Source organism: Boleophthalmus pectinirostris, unplaced genomic scaffold (genome assembly GCF_026225935.1).
Source record: "Boleophthalmus pectinirostris isolate CB_2022bp ecotype Guang Dong unplaced genomic scaffold, ASM2622593v1 HiC_scaffold_5, whole genome shotgun sequence".
Lineage (NCBI taxonomy): Eukaryota > Metazoa > Chordata > Actinopteri > Gobiiformes > Gobiidae > Boleophthalmus > Boleophthalmus pectinirostris.
The window spans coordinates 37,188,809-37,205,860 of NW_026571404.1; the positions used below are offsets into that span (position 1 = coordinate 37,188,809).

Sequence of the window (17,052 nt, forward strand, 5' to 3'; positions counted from 1 at the left end):
AGGACACATAGTTTCCAGAAATGAGTTTCCTACTGGTCGCTGATAGGCTGACTGTGCTGTTGTCCTATGAGTTACCTTTTTAGGTTTGAAAAATGTTTCAGTGAAATACAAAAACAAAACAAACACAGACTAATTTGCTCTGGGATAAAAAACAAACAAGAGTATAGCACAATTCTGTTTCATCTTTGTCAATTTGAAACCTAAAGAAATATGGTCAAATTCTAGAATTTCATTTTCCACAGCGCAGGAATTGCCATTTCTCTATTGTGACAGCAACATTTGTTCAGGACCAATATATTTCTGGTGGCCCATAAGTTGCACTTTTGGTTTTCTTGTGTTTGTCTTTTACAGTTGGAACAAATTTGGAAAAATCTGTTTAGTGATTGTTAAATATGTGATATTATGTTTAGCTTTTGAACAGTACATAGATATATGTAATATGAGAGAAAGTAGTTTTAATTTGTGCTGACATTGACTTTTGTTCAGAAACAATTTTCTTTGTGGCATCAAAATCAGTATGGCTTTAAGCCTCCTATTGCTGAAATGGAGCTTTGGTTGTGTCAATACTAAAACTGCAGCTTTACCGTCAATGTGCTGTATTAATAATTATCTTGTCTCTTTTACCGTGTGTTTGAGTGTGTACTAATAATATAATGTGTGTTGTTTTTCAGGGGCTGATATTGACGCCCTGTGTGTGGCTCCACGTCATGTCGAGAGGACAGACTTTTTCCAGTCGTTCTTTGAGAAACTGAAGCAGCTCGAGGAAATCAAAGACCTGAGGGTGAGTCACGGAGGACGGCCAATGGGATTTGTCAATGAACGACATAATATATTTGTTGCCCGACACACTGGTCCCTCCTACATTCTGTTCACACCCAGGACGGTCCAACCACTGCTTAGGTCTGTCACCATAACACATTCTGAAGTGTGATATATTTCTGGTATGAAAATATAAACAAGAGACAGTAATATTAAAACCAAATAATGTCTCCAACACAATGCAACATTAACCTGCAATAAATGAATGGCAGAATGAAACCCTTTTGTAGTTGGTTTGCATCAACATACTGAGTAATAGAAGTAATTTATTCATCCCTCTATACCTTTTAATCTAGTAGAAAAAGAAAATAACAAAGTATTCCTGTCTTATACAGAGAACGTACCCACGATAAATATTGATCTCCATCTTTCATAAACAGAACGATAAGCACAGCTGCTTATTAGTATCACATGTCTCAAATGCATAAAACGTCTCTCAAATCCTTGTATCATTCAGAACAAATGTTGAACTTTTAAATCAGATACATAGAAAGTTAGTGCTTTGCTTTTTGATTCTGCAAAAATCTGAGCTTTTATTCAGCTGTGTTTTCTGTTTTGGGGATCATCTATTATATACATTAGAGTTTTGGTTCAGGAAATCACACCATTTAAAGGTTGTATAGAGGATTTTCCAAGGAACGAGAAATCCAGCGACTGTTTGTCCTTTTTCAAATGTTGCGCATGCGTGAAACCACCCTCCCTCCCCTACAGCTCCCTACGTAGAAACGCCTCCTCCCGCCTCCTCTTTACGCCAGAAACAGGTTTGTTTACAGCCAGTGCGCTGCACATGACTTGTAAACAACTAACTACAGTGTTGGTTAGGCAAGATGGAGAAGTGAGGAGCAGGGAGAAGAGTGGAGCAGGGAGAGGAGAGAGGAGAGGGGAGCGGTGCGTGGAGATTCCGTGCCCGGAGAAGTGAGGAGCAGGGGGAAGAGCGGAGCAGGGAGAGAGGAGAGGAGAGGGAGAGAGGAGAGGAGAGAGGGGAGCGGTGCGCGGAGATTCCGTGCCCGGAGAAGTGAGGAGCAGGGGGAAGAGCGGATCGGGCAGCGGGGACAGGAGCAGGAAAGGGGTGCAGAGAAGGTTGCGCGGAGATTCCGTGCGAATGAACTAGCTACAACACGCAGCAGCAAGCGGACTCTTTCTTTGCCTTGAAAATTACGTTTTCAGACATAGGATATCGCTTTCGTGTCCTGAAAAACGTTTGACTAGCTCTTGGAAATAAAGGACGTTTTCATAATAAGCAGAAGTGACCTGTCCAGGAGTAATTTGTGGACCAATGCGTCAGTCTTTAGACCCTGCGTCTGCTTCAGTCGCGCCATCGCTGGAATGAATCTATAAGAATCACCTTAGTTTGGCTTCGCTGCTTTTCCCCTTGTCTTCTTCTTTCAGCGACCTCAAAAACGGACTTTCTTTTGCGGCTAACTGCTCCTAGATTCTTGTCTGCCATTGCAACAAACTTTGTGCAAACTGCGAGGAAGATATAGGTAAAAAAAAGCCACTAAGAACTGTTGCGTTGGTGGAGTAAACAGCGTCTGTGCGTCTGTGGACTGCGTGACAGGCGTACGTAAACCACGTACCGGCGGCGCGCAGGCAAGTCAGTTATGCTAGAAACGTAGGGAGATTGATTGACAGCCTGTCAGCTAACAGATAATGAGGCAGTGTCGTTATCTATTGGCAAATGTTTAGCCCCACCACGTCCAGAGTTGATGAATTTTTATTCTCTTTTTTTTGGTCATCATAATTACAAGGCTACTGCACCTCTATAATGCTATCATTGACAACTTGAAACAAAAAAAAATCCTCCATACAACCTTTAATCTATTTCTATATTTTATTTTGAAAGTTTTCTTTAAATATAAAATAAGCATTAGTTTTGTTGCTAGTGTGTTCATAACTGATTTCTTGTTTTTCAGGCTGTTGAAGATGCTTTTGTGCCTGTGATAAAGTTTAAATTTGATGGAATAGAGGTGAGACATTCACCTCCTCTGCTTCACACACCTTTTATATATTTAAGAATGATTTAATAATGCTTTATTAATAATGTGTGTGTTTGTCTGATGTGTTCAGATTGACCTGTTGTTTGCACGTCTGGCTCTTCAGTCGATCCCTGATAACCTGGACCTCAGAGGAGACTCCATCCTCAGAAACCTCGACATCAGATGTATCCGCAGTCTCAATGGTAAAAAATGACATAATATATCAATAATTAGGTGACTTTTAAAAAATGTTCTGGATGTCTGTGTTTGCGATTATCACAATGTGAATGATACTGTCCTATCCAATCTCACATGCTTAGAAAACAAACAAAAAGAAAGTTTGACACAGCTGTAATTGCTCAATATTCCTGTTCTAATTCTGCAATTCTTTTGCGGTTCACAGTTGGCAATTATAACTGTTTTTCTGTCTCAGTCTTTTTTATGCCACAGGCTGTCTAAGTAATTCCCTCATTGTCCAGTAGAGGGTGTTCATATTTTGTGTGGCTGTTCCATAGATTTAAACATGTTGTTGTCCTAGATCTAACCCTGTCTTGTTTTGTTTCATTGCAGGCTGCAGAGTCACAGATGAAATCTTGTATTTGGTGCCAAACAAAGAAAACTTCAGGCTCACACTGAGAGCCATTAAACTCTGGGCAAAACGTGAGTTACACATTTTCTGAGGACTGATGCCTCAAATGCAGAATAACACAGGATTCATCATCATTTCAAGATAATCTCACTGTTCGAATCGCTACTTCCTGTCCAATTTTATCTCTGTGAGGTTTATGCTCTAAAATTGATCGGTCCTTAAAGATCAGACAGTGAACAGGGAAATGTCACAGACATATTACTGAACAAATGACATGAACTTCACAGAAGCACACTTCTGTGTGTAGAAAGGGAACATTTTGTATCTTAAAACAATGAAGCAAACTAAAGTCATCTACACAGAAAAACAATCAAGTACCATTTACATTTTAATAGGCTGTTTATTTTACATTTGAAAGTTTTAATAAAAGTTGGTATTAGCTGTAAGACACAGTGCATTGGCTAGAGCCAAGTGAAATTCATGACCAGTGAGGATCCCTCTGTTTGCAGCGTCACTTAACATTTAGCCCTGCAGTAAAAACAGATTTTGTCTTTATTACCAAAATCACTGATGATGTCTCTCCCTAAGGCCGGGGGATCTACTCGAACATGTTGGGTTTCCTCGGTGGAGTTTGGGCGATGCTTGTGGCCAGGACCTGTCAGCTTTACCCCAACGCTGTGGCTGCCACGCTCGTGCATAAATTCTTCCTTGTTTTCTCTAAATGGTGAGAGTTTCATTTGAACATTAAAACTGCACTATAACATTTGTGGTTGGGATCTGCCACTTGCATGCCTCCCTGGAGATGTTACTGTGTTTGCCTTGAATGTTCCACTGTATGGCATTATACTTTATTTTATTTCAGGTGTTTTGATTGCCCAAAAGTGACTGAAAAACATTCTTATGTTGAGTGGACTCACCTCTCCCAAGATATGATCTGTAACAAGGTCACCTGTGATGGTCATGTTTAATAACCTGGCTCACAGCAGCTTGATACTGTATGTGCATTTCTCTAAAGTGAGCGCCACACATTTATCACTCTGTGATGGCTCTCGGAAAATGTGGAACGTCAAACTCAAACCTTAGTTACATCCAGCTGAAAGAAAAGCACAGACATATTTTAGCTAAAATTGACAGATGTGCGTCAGTTGGTGTTGGTGTGTTTGTTTTGATGTGTTTGGGCACTTTGCCTTTGCCTTCCTCACAAACCTCAGTGCTGCGACATGATTGGTCTGAATTTGAACCTTACAGCGGGAGTATGTCAAGAATTCTTGTGAGTTTGTGAATGAATATCACTACAATCCATCTTGCTGTGCACGGTTACATGTTTAATGCCATACTGTGGAGCATTCAAAACAGTTCATAGAGACACACAAGTGCATCTGAAGTTTCCTAAACTTTTCCATTGTTCAGTATGTTCTAATCTTGTGTTTTGTCTCTGCTTTCTATAGGGAGTGGCCAAACCCTGTGCTTTTGAAACAGCCTGAGGACAGTAATCTGAACTTACCGGTGTGGGACCCTCGAGTGAGTATTTTAATAATCGCTAACTTTTATGTACCAAGCCACTTATTATTTTTATATAAACCTTCTGTATTGTTTCAAACCTTTTCATCCGCTGTATTCTTGGTGTCACTACGAAATAAACACTTAAGTCCTCTCTTGTGGTCATTTCCATTTAAAGCAAAGTTTCCAAAGATTTGAAAATATATTCAAACTGTAGTGTTGTCCATGTGAAAAATTAAAGACATTGAAATAAATGTCCCTCGTTTTATTTTTGCATTAAAAATATGATCTCTTGTACTTTTGTCCATTGGATTTGATTGCAGGATTGTCAGTAGATCAATTTAATACAATTTTATTCCAGTCACGCTTTTAAGTTAAACTCGATACAGCTTTTTCTGTAAAAATATATAGTAAAAAGTACATTTGTGGCTTCAATAAAGACTCATTGTTTAAACATTTGACAGTCCTTATTCACAATTTGCAGTAAGTGTTTTTGGTCTGTTGCACCATTTGTAGCATTTATGAGAGGGCCTGCTATCATCTTGTCTGTATGAAGATATTCATGCTTTGCTTGGAATGTCCCACAGTATAGCTTTAACCTTGTCTGTCTACACGGAGACTAAGTGGCCAAGGTCACCAGACCAAGTAGTATCTGCAGAGAGAGGCAAGCCCACTCTCAATAAAAAACACATCTTCAAGGTGTACACTGAACATTTCATGCAAGATATGTTTAATCCTGTATTGTGGAACATTCCAGGTAAAGCAATAACATCTCCATGGAGACAAGCAGGTGGCAGACCACCACCAGGAAAGCTGGTGTATGTTTAAGTGTATTTATAGTGTATATTTAAAACCTTTTCTTTTCTTGAAGTCCTATGTTCTTATATTATCTTTCAGTTGCAATTCCTTGTACAGTAGGTAATGTCTGTATATTATAATTATGGACAACATGTACATTTTAGTGAAGAGATGAAGGTTGTGTTCTGATAAATGTATTTACCAGAAGTCACTCAGCTGTTAATCAGACTAGTCCACTGTTTTCCCTTACTTATATTAAGAAATGTGGATTTTGCCAATAGGTTTGTTACATTTGAACTTGGATAGAACTGTTTTATTACTACTTTTTAATATTTTTGTCCACCTAAAGTCCTCATGCAAGTATTTTTACACATCGCAACTCTTCACAAATTGAATTTTTTCCCCATTGTGTAATTTTTCTGGTACAGGGTGCGTGGTTGTCTGCAATATTTATGTTAAAGCTTTGCCTAGAATGTTCCACAGTATGGCAATTAACTTATCTATATTGCATTTATTCAATCGCAGCTGGGTTTTTTTTTGTTTGTTTGTTTTTTTGCTTAAGCATGCATTCTTACTGTGAGCGAGTTCACGTCTCCACAGATCTGACCTGTAACTCTAACTTGGTCTGGGAAGGCTGCCTGCTTGTATTCATGGAGATGGAGAAGTTTAAAGTCATTCTATTGAACATGTAAAGCAAAGCAGTAACATCTCTAAGGAGACAAGCAGGTGGCAGGTCCTCCTCCAGATAAGTTCCATAGTGGTGCTTTAAGGTGATTTAGTTGGCTTTATTAAACTGTGAAAACTCCCTTGTGGTGGCTGTGTCGTGTTTTAGGTTAATCCATCGGACCGATACCACCTGATGCCCATCATTACCCCCGCTTACCCGCAACAAAACTCCACCTACAACGTCTCCACATCCACGCGGACCATTATGAGTGAAGAGTTTAAATACGGTAATCTTGAAATCATGTCCAAATGCAGCTTAAGTGTGTTTACAATGTGATGTTGTGCCTAATGTGTTGTGTTTATGCTGTGAGCAGGTTTGAGCGTCACAGATGAGATTCTTCAAGGGAAAGCAGAATGGCCCAAACTGTTTGAACCTCCAAACTTTTTTCAAAAATACAAGTAAGTGCAGTTTAATTAAATAAATTTACACAAGTTAGTTGTTGAAATTGATCTTTATAGAATTGGTGATGTGTTTTCGTCGTCTTGGTGTTTAACCCTACAAGTGAGTTCTACTTCAGGCGTTTTTTCATTACATTACTTGATTTGGTCCATAAAAATCTATAATTTACTAGTAGTGTATTCTTATTTAGATTTTATAGAAAGACTGCTGTATATGCTGTTACACTTTTAAGAATAGTCAAATTAAGAAAAGTGAAAGTAGATTAAGAAAAAAAATTTGATAGTTTGCTACCTGCTTGTGTCAGTCAATTGTCTGGAATCTTCCACATTATGGCCTTAAACTTATGTACCCAGCACTTGTTCTCATTTTGTTATGTGAGCAGGTCACCTCTGCATAGGTCTGATTTGTATCTTGACCCAGGTGTCAGATTCTCCTACATAAATTACATACTTTACATACATAGTACAAAGTATTTTACATAAGCTTTTATTTTGTTCCATGCTCTTAGTGTTATTTTGCGTTGTGCAGGCAAGCTCCAAGCCATCTGAGAGTGGCTGGCCCAAAATTCTAACTGTATTTAAATCTTCTTTTTCAGACATTACATAGTTCTCAGTGCCAGTGCATCAACAGAAGATAATCACTTAGAATGGTGAGAGCAAAGTGGTGTTTGACTTTGATTTAACTGGGACAGAAACATTTAGTGTAACGTTAAAATCCTCCTCCTCAGGATCGGTTTGGTGGAGTCAAAGATCCGAGTTTTAGTGGGAAACCTGGAGAGAAACGAGTACATTAACCTGGCTCATGTGAATCCACAGTCCTTCCCCGGGTCCAAGGAGAACCGCGAGTGAGTACAGCAGGGCATTTCTAGGAACATAGAACATGACTTTATTTCAGTCACATGTTTACATACACATCTGTAATCTGTACAATCAGATTTTAAGATGCCTTTTCCCTTTTACAGAAATGATTACATGTCCATGTGGTTCATTGGGATCCTCTTCAAGAAAGTAGAAAATGCAGAAAGTGTCAACATCGATTTGACCTATGACATCCAGTCCTTTACAGACACAGGTGAGATGTGTCACATGTTGTGTTAAAATACTATTAGATTTCAGGTAGCCTTACCAAGACTATATGCTTTTCCTATTCTATACAAAGTTGTGTGTGTGAGAGTGAGTGCTGGTGGTGGGAGAGGTGAATGGTGCAGATGAGCAACTTTGCTTCTGCCAGTCTTCTCCAGGGCTGTTGTGGCTACAGTAGCAGCTTATGAGTGTGCAATGAATGAATAATGACAGTGTAGAATTTTGAGAGATTTCGAAAAGACTGCCCCAATAAATGTTATTTGAGACTAAATATCTTTCAAAATTTGAGTCTGTGCTGCAAATAAATGGGTATGATTTTAATCGGTAACAAAATCTGGACAGAAGAAATAATGTTGTGCTTTGAGCAGGGTCCCAGTGGCTCTTGTATTTGATTCCACTTTAACCAACAGTTTGTTTACTTCCCCTGTAGTTTACAGACAGGCGAACAACATCAACATGTTAAAGGACGGGATGAAGATCGAAGCCACACACGTCAAAAAGAAGCAGCTCCATCAGTATTTGCCTCCAGAGCTTATACAGAAAAAGAAGAGGGTAAGGACCAGTGCTTGAAATGCAAAATGAATCCTGTAATCATTTCTTTTCTTTATAAACACTAATTTCCCTCCGTGTCTCTCTGCAGAGTATAGCAGAGCTGAACCGCAGCTCAAACGGCGGCAGCTCGAAGCGCATTTCTCTGGACAGCAGTCATTTGGACAGTTCCACAAACACAGACTCAGGGACCCCCGTCTGCTCCCCGGCCTCCAAGCCCCCCAAGCCCACCTCCGACACAGACGACGGGTGAGAGGAGACATAAGATCTGGGTTACCTTTAGAACCAAAACATTACAGTACACTAGGATCTATTGTTTAGCCAAGAAGAAAAGGTTATGTTAAAATACATTTATCAAATTATGAAAGTACAAAAAGACCCCAACCCGTAATGTCAGAGCACTAAACTTTTGTTGTTTTTTTTTTTTTTGGCAAAGTGTTATATTTTTGGGGTTTCAATTTCAACAACTTAGCTTTATATTCTTTTGTACATGAAATTTAAAGTAAACACAAAAACACATAACCAAAATCAACAAAATATAGGACTTTTTTCAACATGTATTTCTACTTATCCATTGAGTTTAGTTTGTAAATGGTGCAATGCCTGACTAACAACACTTGGGGGCATCAAAGACTCAACAATATTTAAAAGACAGTAGCAACAGAAGGATACAACTGTGATTTTTATGCATTATAATTGTTTTTCTGCTAAATGTGAATTACTAAATTTGAAACGGCATTGTGTTTACAGAGTCAGTCCTCCTAAACAGCTGTTTGTGGAGAGCTCTCCTGTCTCTGCGTCCGAAGCTCCTCCAGCTGTCCCCGGGTCAAGTGAGTTCACAACACGCATTTTATCAACACTTTTTTTCTATTGCATATTTGTACTACTAACAGTGCATATTTCCAGTATACAGATGTGTAGCCAAAAGTTTTTAAGCAGACTTCCGCACACTCTCACTCTTCATTCATTTTTATTAGTACAAAGTATCTCCTTAAATAAATTAAGATACTGCCCCCTTAAAATTCATCATCCAGTCACATAAGTGGAAAAATACATTCACAATTGGGTCCTAAATTAACTTCAAATATTGTACATCATTCACTTTGCGTCAGTCTATCATGAGTTAAACGTTCTTGTGAAATAAAACTATGGTCATCTTCTAAATGATGCTGTAACTGTTCACATATTTGCTTTGAATAAACGTTTTTCCCTGTTTGTTCAGAGCCCTCAGTGAAACCCTCCAAGCCGCCCTCCCCTCCTCCGGCCGCCGCGGTGACGCCAAACGCAGCGAGTAGCCCCAAAGAGGAGTCGAACGGCGCTGCAGACGATTCTGTGAACGGAGCAGGTGCAAAACGACCTCACTCCCCGACTCAAGAGGAGGTCAGCAAGAGGCACAAGGACGAGGTACAACATAAGATATAGAATAAACAGAGGGAAAAGCAGTTTATTTCTCTGTGATGGGGCAGTCTAAATACTAAAGACATGCGCTGCTGATCGATTAGTTGACTAAAACAGGAGAATGTCAGAAGCTCTCAACACTCTTCTGTCTCTGTGTATCTCACCCAAACTGCGCTCACAACAGAAAAACGACTATTTATGCCAAAAAAAAGTAATTTATATAAATACATTGTTTCCTAGTAAACTTGTTAATCATGAGTTTAATCTTTCTTTTTTTTTTTTTTTTTTTTAAACATAGAGACAACATTATAAAATGTTCACCTCACTCACTTCTCCTTTTTGCTGTTGTCCCATAGAAATTCTTATTATTTACAAATAATGACTATAGTGACTATTATACATTTTGGTGGACTAAAGCCCTATTTGCATGGGATAAGTTTTACCTTTGTTGACTTGTAATAATTGTGGAGGATGCCTGAGATCTTAATCCCGTGCAAATGCGTCATGTCTGTAATTTGTAAAGTAAGAATTCCACTGTAAATTACCTACCATATTTCACCAAACAGACGTCCGGTGATAATACTAGTCCCATGTGAATCTGCATCTCAGAAAAAGCGCAATTACAACAACAAACACTATCTCTTCCTTTTCTTGTTCAGTCTCAATCAATGTCAGTAAAATAGTCATTTACGGACTTCTTATCCTGTGTGAATGCACTGCAAGTAACACAGAGATGAGGCGGTAATTTGCAAATTACCAGACATCTCCAGGTTGTACTTATCTCGTGCAAATAAGGCTTTAGTCTCCATCACTGATTAATCAACTAAACGACTAAAGGCCTACAGCCCTAATCTGTAAAAAATAAAGTCTATTCATAGTGTTGGTCTCAAGGTTTGGCAATCAGTTATTTTATATTTTTTAAACAATTTACGATTTAGATCAAGAATACAGCCCACATGTATTATTATTATTATCATCATTCAAATTTACAAGTGTATATTTATGTGGTGAAGTTTTTGGTTTAACAGATTTGTTTTTCTTTCAGCCTGTGTCCAATGATGATGCTACTTTCAAAGAGCCTTACCCTCCTGCAGACGTCAGCGCAGAAGGAACGAATGTTGTGAGTACAAATATACAGCATATAATTGAGTTTGGCCTGAAGTTTGATTTGAAATGCTTAAAAATATTCAATATTTTTCTCATTTTCAGAGTACTGCATCAAAGGCAAAACCCATTCCAACCCTCGATACCTCAAGAACACAGGTAATTTATCATTTAATCAGGGACATAAAACTTCTGAAATGGAAACAATTCTATATCTCTGTAATATACAAAATGAAACAACACAGCCTCAATCAAACTGTTAGGGCTTGTTTTTTTCGGTTTCATAAAAATAAATCAAGTAAAGCATTCTTACTATACTACGTTTTTTCCACAGAGACTTCCGAGCATGGAGCTGCCCGATGCCTCGTCTCCTCTTCCGGCCAGTAACAGCTGCAGAGTTGTCAAGAACTCCATCAAACTTGCTCTCAACCGCCACAAGTCAGTCTTTCATACACACTCTCTAGAGTTACACAATATCAGTAGTTTTGAAATTGTCGCTTTAGAGCATTGGGTAAACGAGCAATTCTAGAAACATACTTAAAACAACAACAAAAACTGAAGAGATTTAGATAATGAATATTTAAATGAAGTTCAAACAAGGATGATGTTTGTTGTTTATTTTAGAGCAGTAGTTAAATTTGGTCTTCCAAGTATCACCAGATCTAAACCAGGCCTGATGAGGATAAATTTGGGTAAAACCAGTTCTTCTAAATAATGTCTAGCTCAATAAAGGAAAAAAATGAATTAAAATACACTAAATTCAGCCAATAAATTAACTAGGGCTGTTTGATTATGGAAAAAAATCATTATTAAAATAATTTTGGTCAATATTGAAATCACGATTATTCAAAAGATATTTTTTTTTATTTACATAATGCATTTATTCAGTATTTCTCTCTTTCCATAAAAACAAAAACAAAAACGTATCGATAATTTACTTTCAGATTGAATATATAGGCTACAAATATGAACCTTGGAACAATTTTGTGATGTATAAAACATAAAATGAATAAAATATACTTTGAGAATGAAATAAGACATAGAAAAACATAAATGTATCCAAAATAAACTATATATCCAGCTCATCTATAATCTCTGTATTAAAAATATATATATATATACACACACACTTATTTACATAAAAGAATATTCCAAATTAAACTTTGTTAAGTTATATCATTTCAACTCAATTTGACACACAACTCGGAATTTCAATAAAAATTCAATCAATTAATTGCACGGCCTTAAAATGAACTGTAAATAAATTCATGTATTTGAACTGGTTTGTCTACCACCACTTGTACATGGACTACAGTTTGAGAAGTGCAAAAATTGTACTGCTTAATATTGGTATAAATGTTTCCAAATGAATTCCACATTTGTCAATTTGTCTCCCTCAGCATCACACCTCCAAAGCCTCCTGTGATCGACGCACCTCCGCCTGTAGAAGCTCCTCCCCCTCCCGCTCCCGTCGCCACGGTTACAGAGGAGAAGGGCATGTCCATTCCTGTCATCGGCTCAAGTACGACCTGTGCATTCATTCAGAAAATCAGATTTTACCTCAGCACTGAGCTAGAGTTTGGAAGTTCTTTCATTAGTATAAAATGGGCTGTGAAAGACGGGGGATTAGTAGAGGATAAGAAGACTCAGTTATAAAAGTTTCTAACCAGTTGAGGATCCTGTACTCAAACATTAACTGCTTTACCTTTACCTGCCTCACAATGACTTCTACCAATATTTGACTACGCAGACATAATTTATCAGAACACCTCAGCATCTGATCTTTGATTGTTAGATGTCATTTATAACAGTATATGTAGGTTTATATTAAGATGTCCCTATAGAACACACCACTGTCAAATGTTTTCATCGCTCAACTGGCTCTGTCTTACATCCAGAACACAGCTGCATTTTTTACAGTTTGTGTTTAAAGGTTATTACTCAAAGTTCCCACCTTACAAAAGAGTTTCTGATTCCATTTAGATCAGCGCATAATTTACGTCACACTGAACAACTATTTTTTAACATTAACCAAAACAAAACAGATAAGTCAAACTCATTCAACTCATTCACAATAACGTTCAACATTGTTCAGTTGTAACACATAAAATACAAAACAATAAACTCACTTTTTAGTTCATTCCTCTTCCATCAAATCCATCAAATTGTTCAGTGTCTGAGTTTAACAGTTCAATGATTTCGGCATCGAGCCCGGATCCCTCTCTTCATTATCTGAGTCAGTCTCGTCGCTGTTACTTTGCTGTTCAGTGATGATTCGGACCTTGGTGAAAGCTCAGACGACACTTGAGACTGATCATTAGCCCAGGCGTCCACGATCCATTGGCGGATCGTGGCGTAACTCGCCCGACGTTGCCTCTTGTCTTGGTGAATGTGGATTACTCTACGAGGCTCCTGACTACAGCAGACATAATGCTCTGACAATCCATCAAGCGGTGTGGCTTTGTAACTTTCCAAAGTCGTGCAAAAACATTTTGACAGATTTTTGAGCACTGTGAATCACATAAAATCTGTTTGCGGTCAGTAAACACAACCAGAATTAATACATAAGGTGCACTGTCAATTTTTGAGAAAATTAAAGGAAAAATACGGTATGTACTGTATATTAGCCTCCTGTATTGTGTAGTGTGAATGTTGTCTGTGTGTTTGTCTTTTGTTTTGTTTTGTTTTGATTTGTTCTTTTTTTTTTTCTGTAAATGTTATTTTTGTTAATGTATTTAGGACCTCCTCACAAAAGAGATGTTACATCTCAAGGGGCTTTCCATATAAATAAATAATATTTTGTGATGGAAATTAGTGTAGGTACTTCAAAAATTGCAGCTTTTACTATTTGCGTCTATTGAAAGTACGATTTTTATTACTTGTGCAAACCTAACACTGTTTTATCTCCCACAGAACACGTGTCTAAGCTGGGAGCGCCCCCCGTCGGCAGCTCCATCCCCACGCTGGTGAGCCGAGGCGCGGACCCTTTGAACGGCTCCTCCTCCAAAAGACCCCACTCCCCGTCGCTGGAGGAGCAGGCCAAACGACTAAAGGAGACAGAGAAGGCTCGAATCCACATAGCCTAAAACACAGTACAAACATACAGACTTTAAAACACACTCACACAAGATTTGACTGGCAACCGGACATTACCGCTCAAAAAGTCAGATTGATTATGGAAATTCACTGTCAAATTCTTTCAAAGTTCTGCAAATATCTTCACACGTAGTTTTTTTTTTTTTTTTACTTCAACCATTGCGTTTGTAAGCAGTGGGGAAAAGATTAGTTCATTTACGTTTTAAAAAAGAAGTCCCAGCTCTTTTTTGATTTTGTACAGTAAATGTTGATGTACATAACTTTGTCTTAAAAATCACTGTTTAAAAAGTCTTTGGATCGCTCTATTGTAGTTTTATCTAAAAACGAGAAAAAAAAGTTTAAAAAATTGTAATTATCTTTTCTTCTATCGCTTGTTGGAAAAAAATTGTCTCCTGATCTGAGTTTTGGGATGTTAAGGTTTAAAGGAGGGATTTTGTGGACCACCGTGAAGAGACCGTTCAGGTTGGTATCGGACTGCAGTGAGTAGCTTAAAAGAAATGAATGGATGTAACTATAAAAGGCTGTTGTTAACTTAAACATCTTAAAAACAGGCTTGTCCAAACTTGGTCCAAAGAGCAGAACAATCTCAAAGTCTTATTATTATCAAAAATGTCCAAGAAAGTCACATTTAATACAGTTAATAACCAAAACTATCGCGTATCTTGTTTACAGTCAGAACATATTTTGTATCAGTCGTTCATTCTTTGGAGACTGAAATTTAAGAGTTGAGTTTTCAAAATTGCATCTCAAAACAAGTTAAAACAAACCAAAAATAGTAGTTAAATAAAAATACATGAATGTGCATCAGTGACTTTTCAAACTCAACTTTTCGTGGCCTTAATGTTTTTGATTGTCAACATTGAAAATCCTCTCGCGACAGAAAGGAACTGAAGTCTTTTTTTTGCTTTTGAACAAGTTTGGACGCCCGATTTAACAATTGTACTGGACATTTGGGTATAACACCAACCAAAAAGCTTAAATTCAGAATCTCAGAGCCTTAGCTGCTAGTTCTTTTCTTGAATTCACGCTCTCTCAACACCTTAATCCATTCTTTTCTCACACCTTCTCTTCAAACCCCCATCCTAACCCTAACCTCATTTCTCCTGGTTCGTCGTTTGTTCGTTTGTCTTGGCTGCTTCAGAATCCGTTTGTGAAAATGTGCAGTTCCTCGTCGTTACGCACGTGTATCGGAGTATTTTGGAATGGTTTCGAATGGCTGTGTTCGAGTGCATGCATCGCGTTGGTTGTGATTTCGTGAGAAAGATTGAAATTCCCGGTAGTTTGGGTGTTACCGCTGCGCCTCCCGTGGAGGTTCTTAAACACATTCGGGCATCTCCTCCTCTTGGGGCCATGGGTGGGGGTCCGGAGACAACTTTTTTTTTCTTTTTTTTTTCTTTAGGTTTCTTGTCACGTTTTTTCAATTAGGACTGAATTTTTAGTGCAATTTAAATGGATAGAGAAGTATTTTAAGATGGATTTATTAGATGCTAAAATAGTAATATGACTTTACTATTTAAAGCTACACTGTAACTTTTCTGATGTCTCCATGGAGATGTGGCGTTGCCTGGGTTCTTCCACAGTATGGCATTAAACTTGTCTATTGTGTTTAATTGGACCTCAAAAATATCTTATTAAAAACTGAATGTCCTAACTTCTCTAGAGATCTGATGTTTTCCTTGGAGGTGTCACCTTCTTGTTTCCATGGAGATAAGTTCATTGTATTGTGGGACATTTAAGGCCATCTCCACGGTGACAAGAAGCCGTGAAACATCCCTTCGGAAAAGTTACGCCAAGCACCTTTGTTAATTGTGATGTTACGTACTGTAGGGAACGGGAAACTCTAGAATCGAATTGGCTTATGTGAATGCAATACTTGTCCATCCCTTACAAATTGTGCATCAAAATTTGAAATGATTTGAAAATTTGTGACACTCTTTTCTTTCTTTGTACAGATGCAGTTTTTGAAAAAAAGGCATATTATTCATCAAAGGGGTTTTCTTATCTCTTTATTTATATTTGCATATTTGTACCATGTGATCTTTTTTTAATAGCATTCATAGCAGGTAGGTTCATATTTTTTTCCACATGAGATCTTTGACCACATGTTTTTGCTGTTCGAAAACATTTAAAGAGAAAAATGGTCATTTAGACGTTTGTTTCTAAATTGTAACAAAAGGGTATTTTTCTATGTGTTTATCACTTCCTTTAATGAATCCGTACAAAACATTAAACCCCTTAAAAACTACTATGTCTCTGGGAGTTTCATTTATTTACATTTGGAGTATTTCTTGCTGAATTCATTGTTTTTTAAAGGTCCTGTTATGTGAAAATGAGTCCTGTTACAATGTTAACTCATGAAAATATACCTGGAGTTGTGTTTTGTTTAATCCCCATCTGAAAAATTAACATCTTAAACTACTTTTAAGTCTATTGCAATCCTCCATTTGACCACCAGATGTCGCCCAAAACCCACAAAATGACTGGTCCATTCACTTTCTGATTTAATTAACCCGTAACATGCAGGAGATTGGTCCAGCTCCTGAGGGCTCTGGCTCAGACTCTAGACTCTCCAGAAGGTCAACAAAGTACGAGATAAAGGAGCACCACGGCATTTTTCTGGTGGGAGGTCCATCACATCTAATCTATTTTCTGTCAAACTTCGAGTACAGAAAATGTATGATATTGCATTATTAAAGGTTGTATAGAGGCGCTTCCAAGGAAAGAGAAATACAGTGACTCCGCAGCTCCCTAAATAGAAGCGTCTCCTCCTGCCTCCTCCTTACGCTAGAAATCACGTTTGTTTACAGCCGGTGCACGTTCGGAATCGCCGTTGAAGTTTTCTGTCCAGAAGTCATTTATCGACCGACGCATCAGTCTTTAGAGCCTTCGTCTGCATCAGTCACGCCATCACTGGAAGGAATCTCCAGGGATCACCTCAGTTTGGCTTCTCTCCTTTTCCCTTTCTCTTCTTCTTTCAGCAACCTCAAAAACTGACTTTCTTTTACGGTGGACTGG

General features: G+C 38.1%; 1 protein-coding gene across 3 annotated transcripts in view; it reads left to right on the plus strand.

The window, feature by feature from the left end:
- Window positions 1-16,282, plus strand: part of papolg (poly(A) polymerase gamma) — a 20,643-nt gene extending 4,361 nt beyond the window's left edge. The window contains exons 5-24 of one of the 3 annotated variants that reach the window (XM_055162572.1): window positions 672-781; window positions 2,733-2,786; window positions 2,887-2,998; window positions 3,366-3,455; window positions 3,973-4,108; window positions 4,833-4,905; window positions 6,515-6,635; window positions 6,723-6,807; window positions 7,404-7,457; window positions 7,536-7,652; window positions 7,770-7,879; window positions 8,321-8,442; window positions 8,531-8,688; window positions 9,190-9,269; window positions 9,662-9,843; window positions 10,883-10,957; window positions 11,047-11,100; window positions 11,276-11,379; window positions 12,342-12,463; window positions 13,855-16,282. In XM_055162572.1, the coding sequence (XP_055018547.1) occupies window positions 672-781; window positions 2,733-2,786; window positions 2,887-2,998; window positions 3,366-3,455; window positions 3,973-4,108; window positions 4,833-4,905; window positions 6,515-6,635; window positions 6,723-6,807; window positions 7,404-7,457; window positions 7,536-7,652; window positions 7,770-7,879; window positions 8,321-8,442; window positions 8,531-8,688; window positions 9,190-9,269; window positions 9,662-9,843; window positions 10,883-10,957; window positions 11,047-11,100; window positions 11,276-11,379; window positions 12,342-12,463; window positions 13,855-14,027 (2,132 nt within the window). In that variant the 3' untranslated portion in view covers window positions 14,028-16,282. Of the gene's footprint in view, window positions 1-671; window positions 782-2,732; window positions 2,787-2,886; window positions 2,999-3,365; window positions 3,456-3,972; window positions 4,113-4,832; window positions 4,906-6,514; window positions 6,636-6,722; window positions 6,812-7,403; window positions 7,458-7,535; window positions 7,653-7,769; window positions 7,880-8,320; window positions 8,443-8,530; window positions 8,689-9,189; window positions 9,270-9,661; window positions 9,844-10,882; window positions 10,958-11,046; window positions 11,101-11,275; window positions 11,380-12,341; window positions 12,464-13,854 lie in introns of those variants that run through there. The other 2 variants (XM_055162573.1, XM_055162574.1) reach the window with 2 other exon arrangements.
- Window positions 16,283-17,052: the final 770 nt, after the last annotated feature.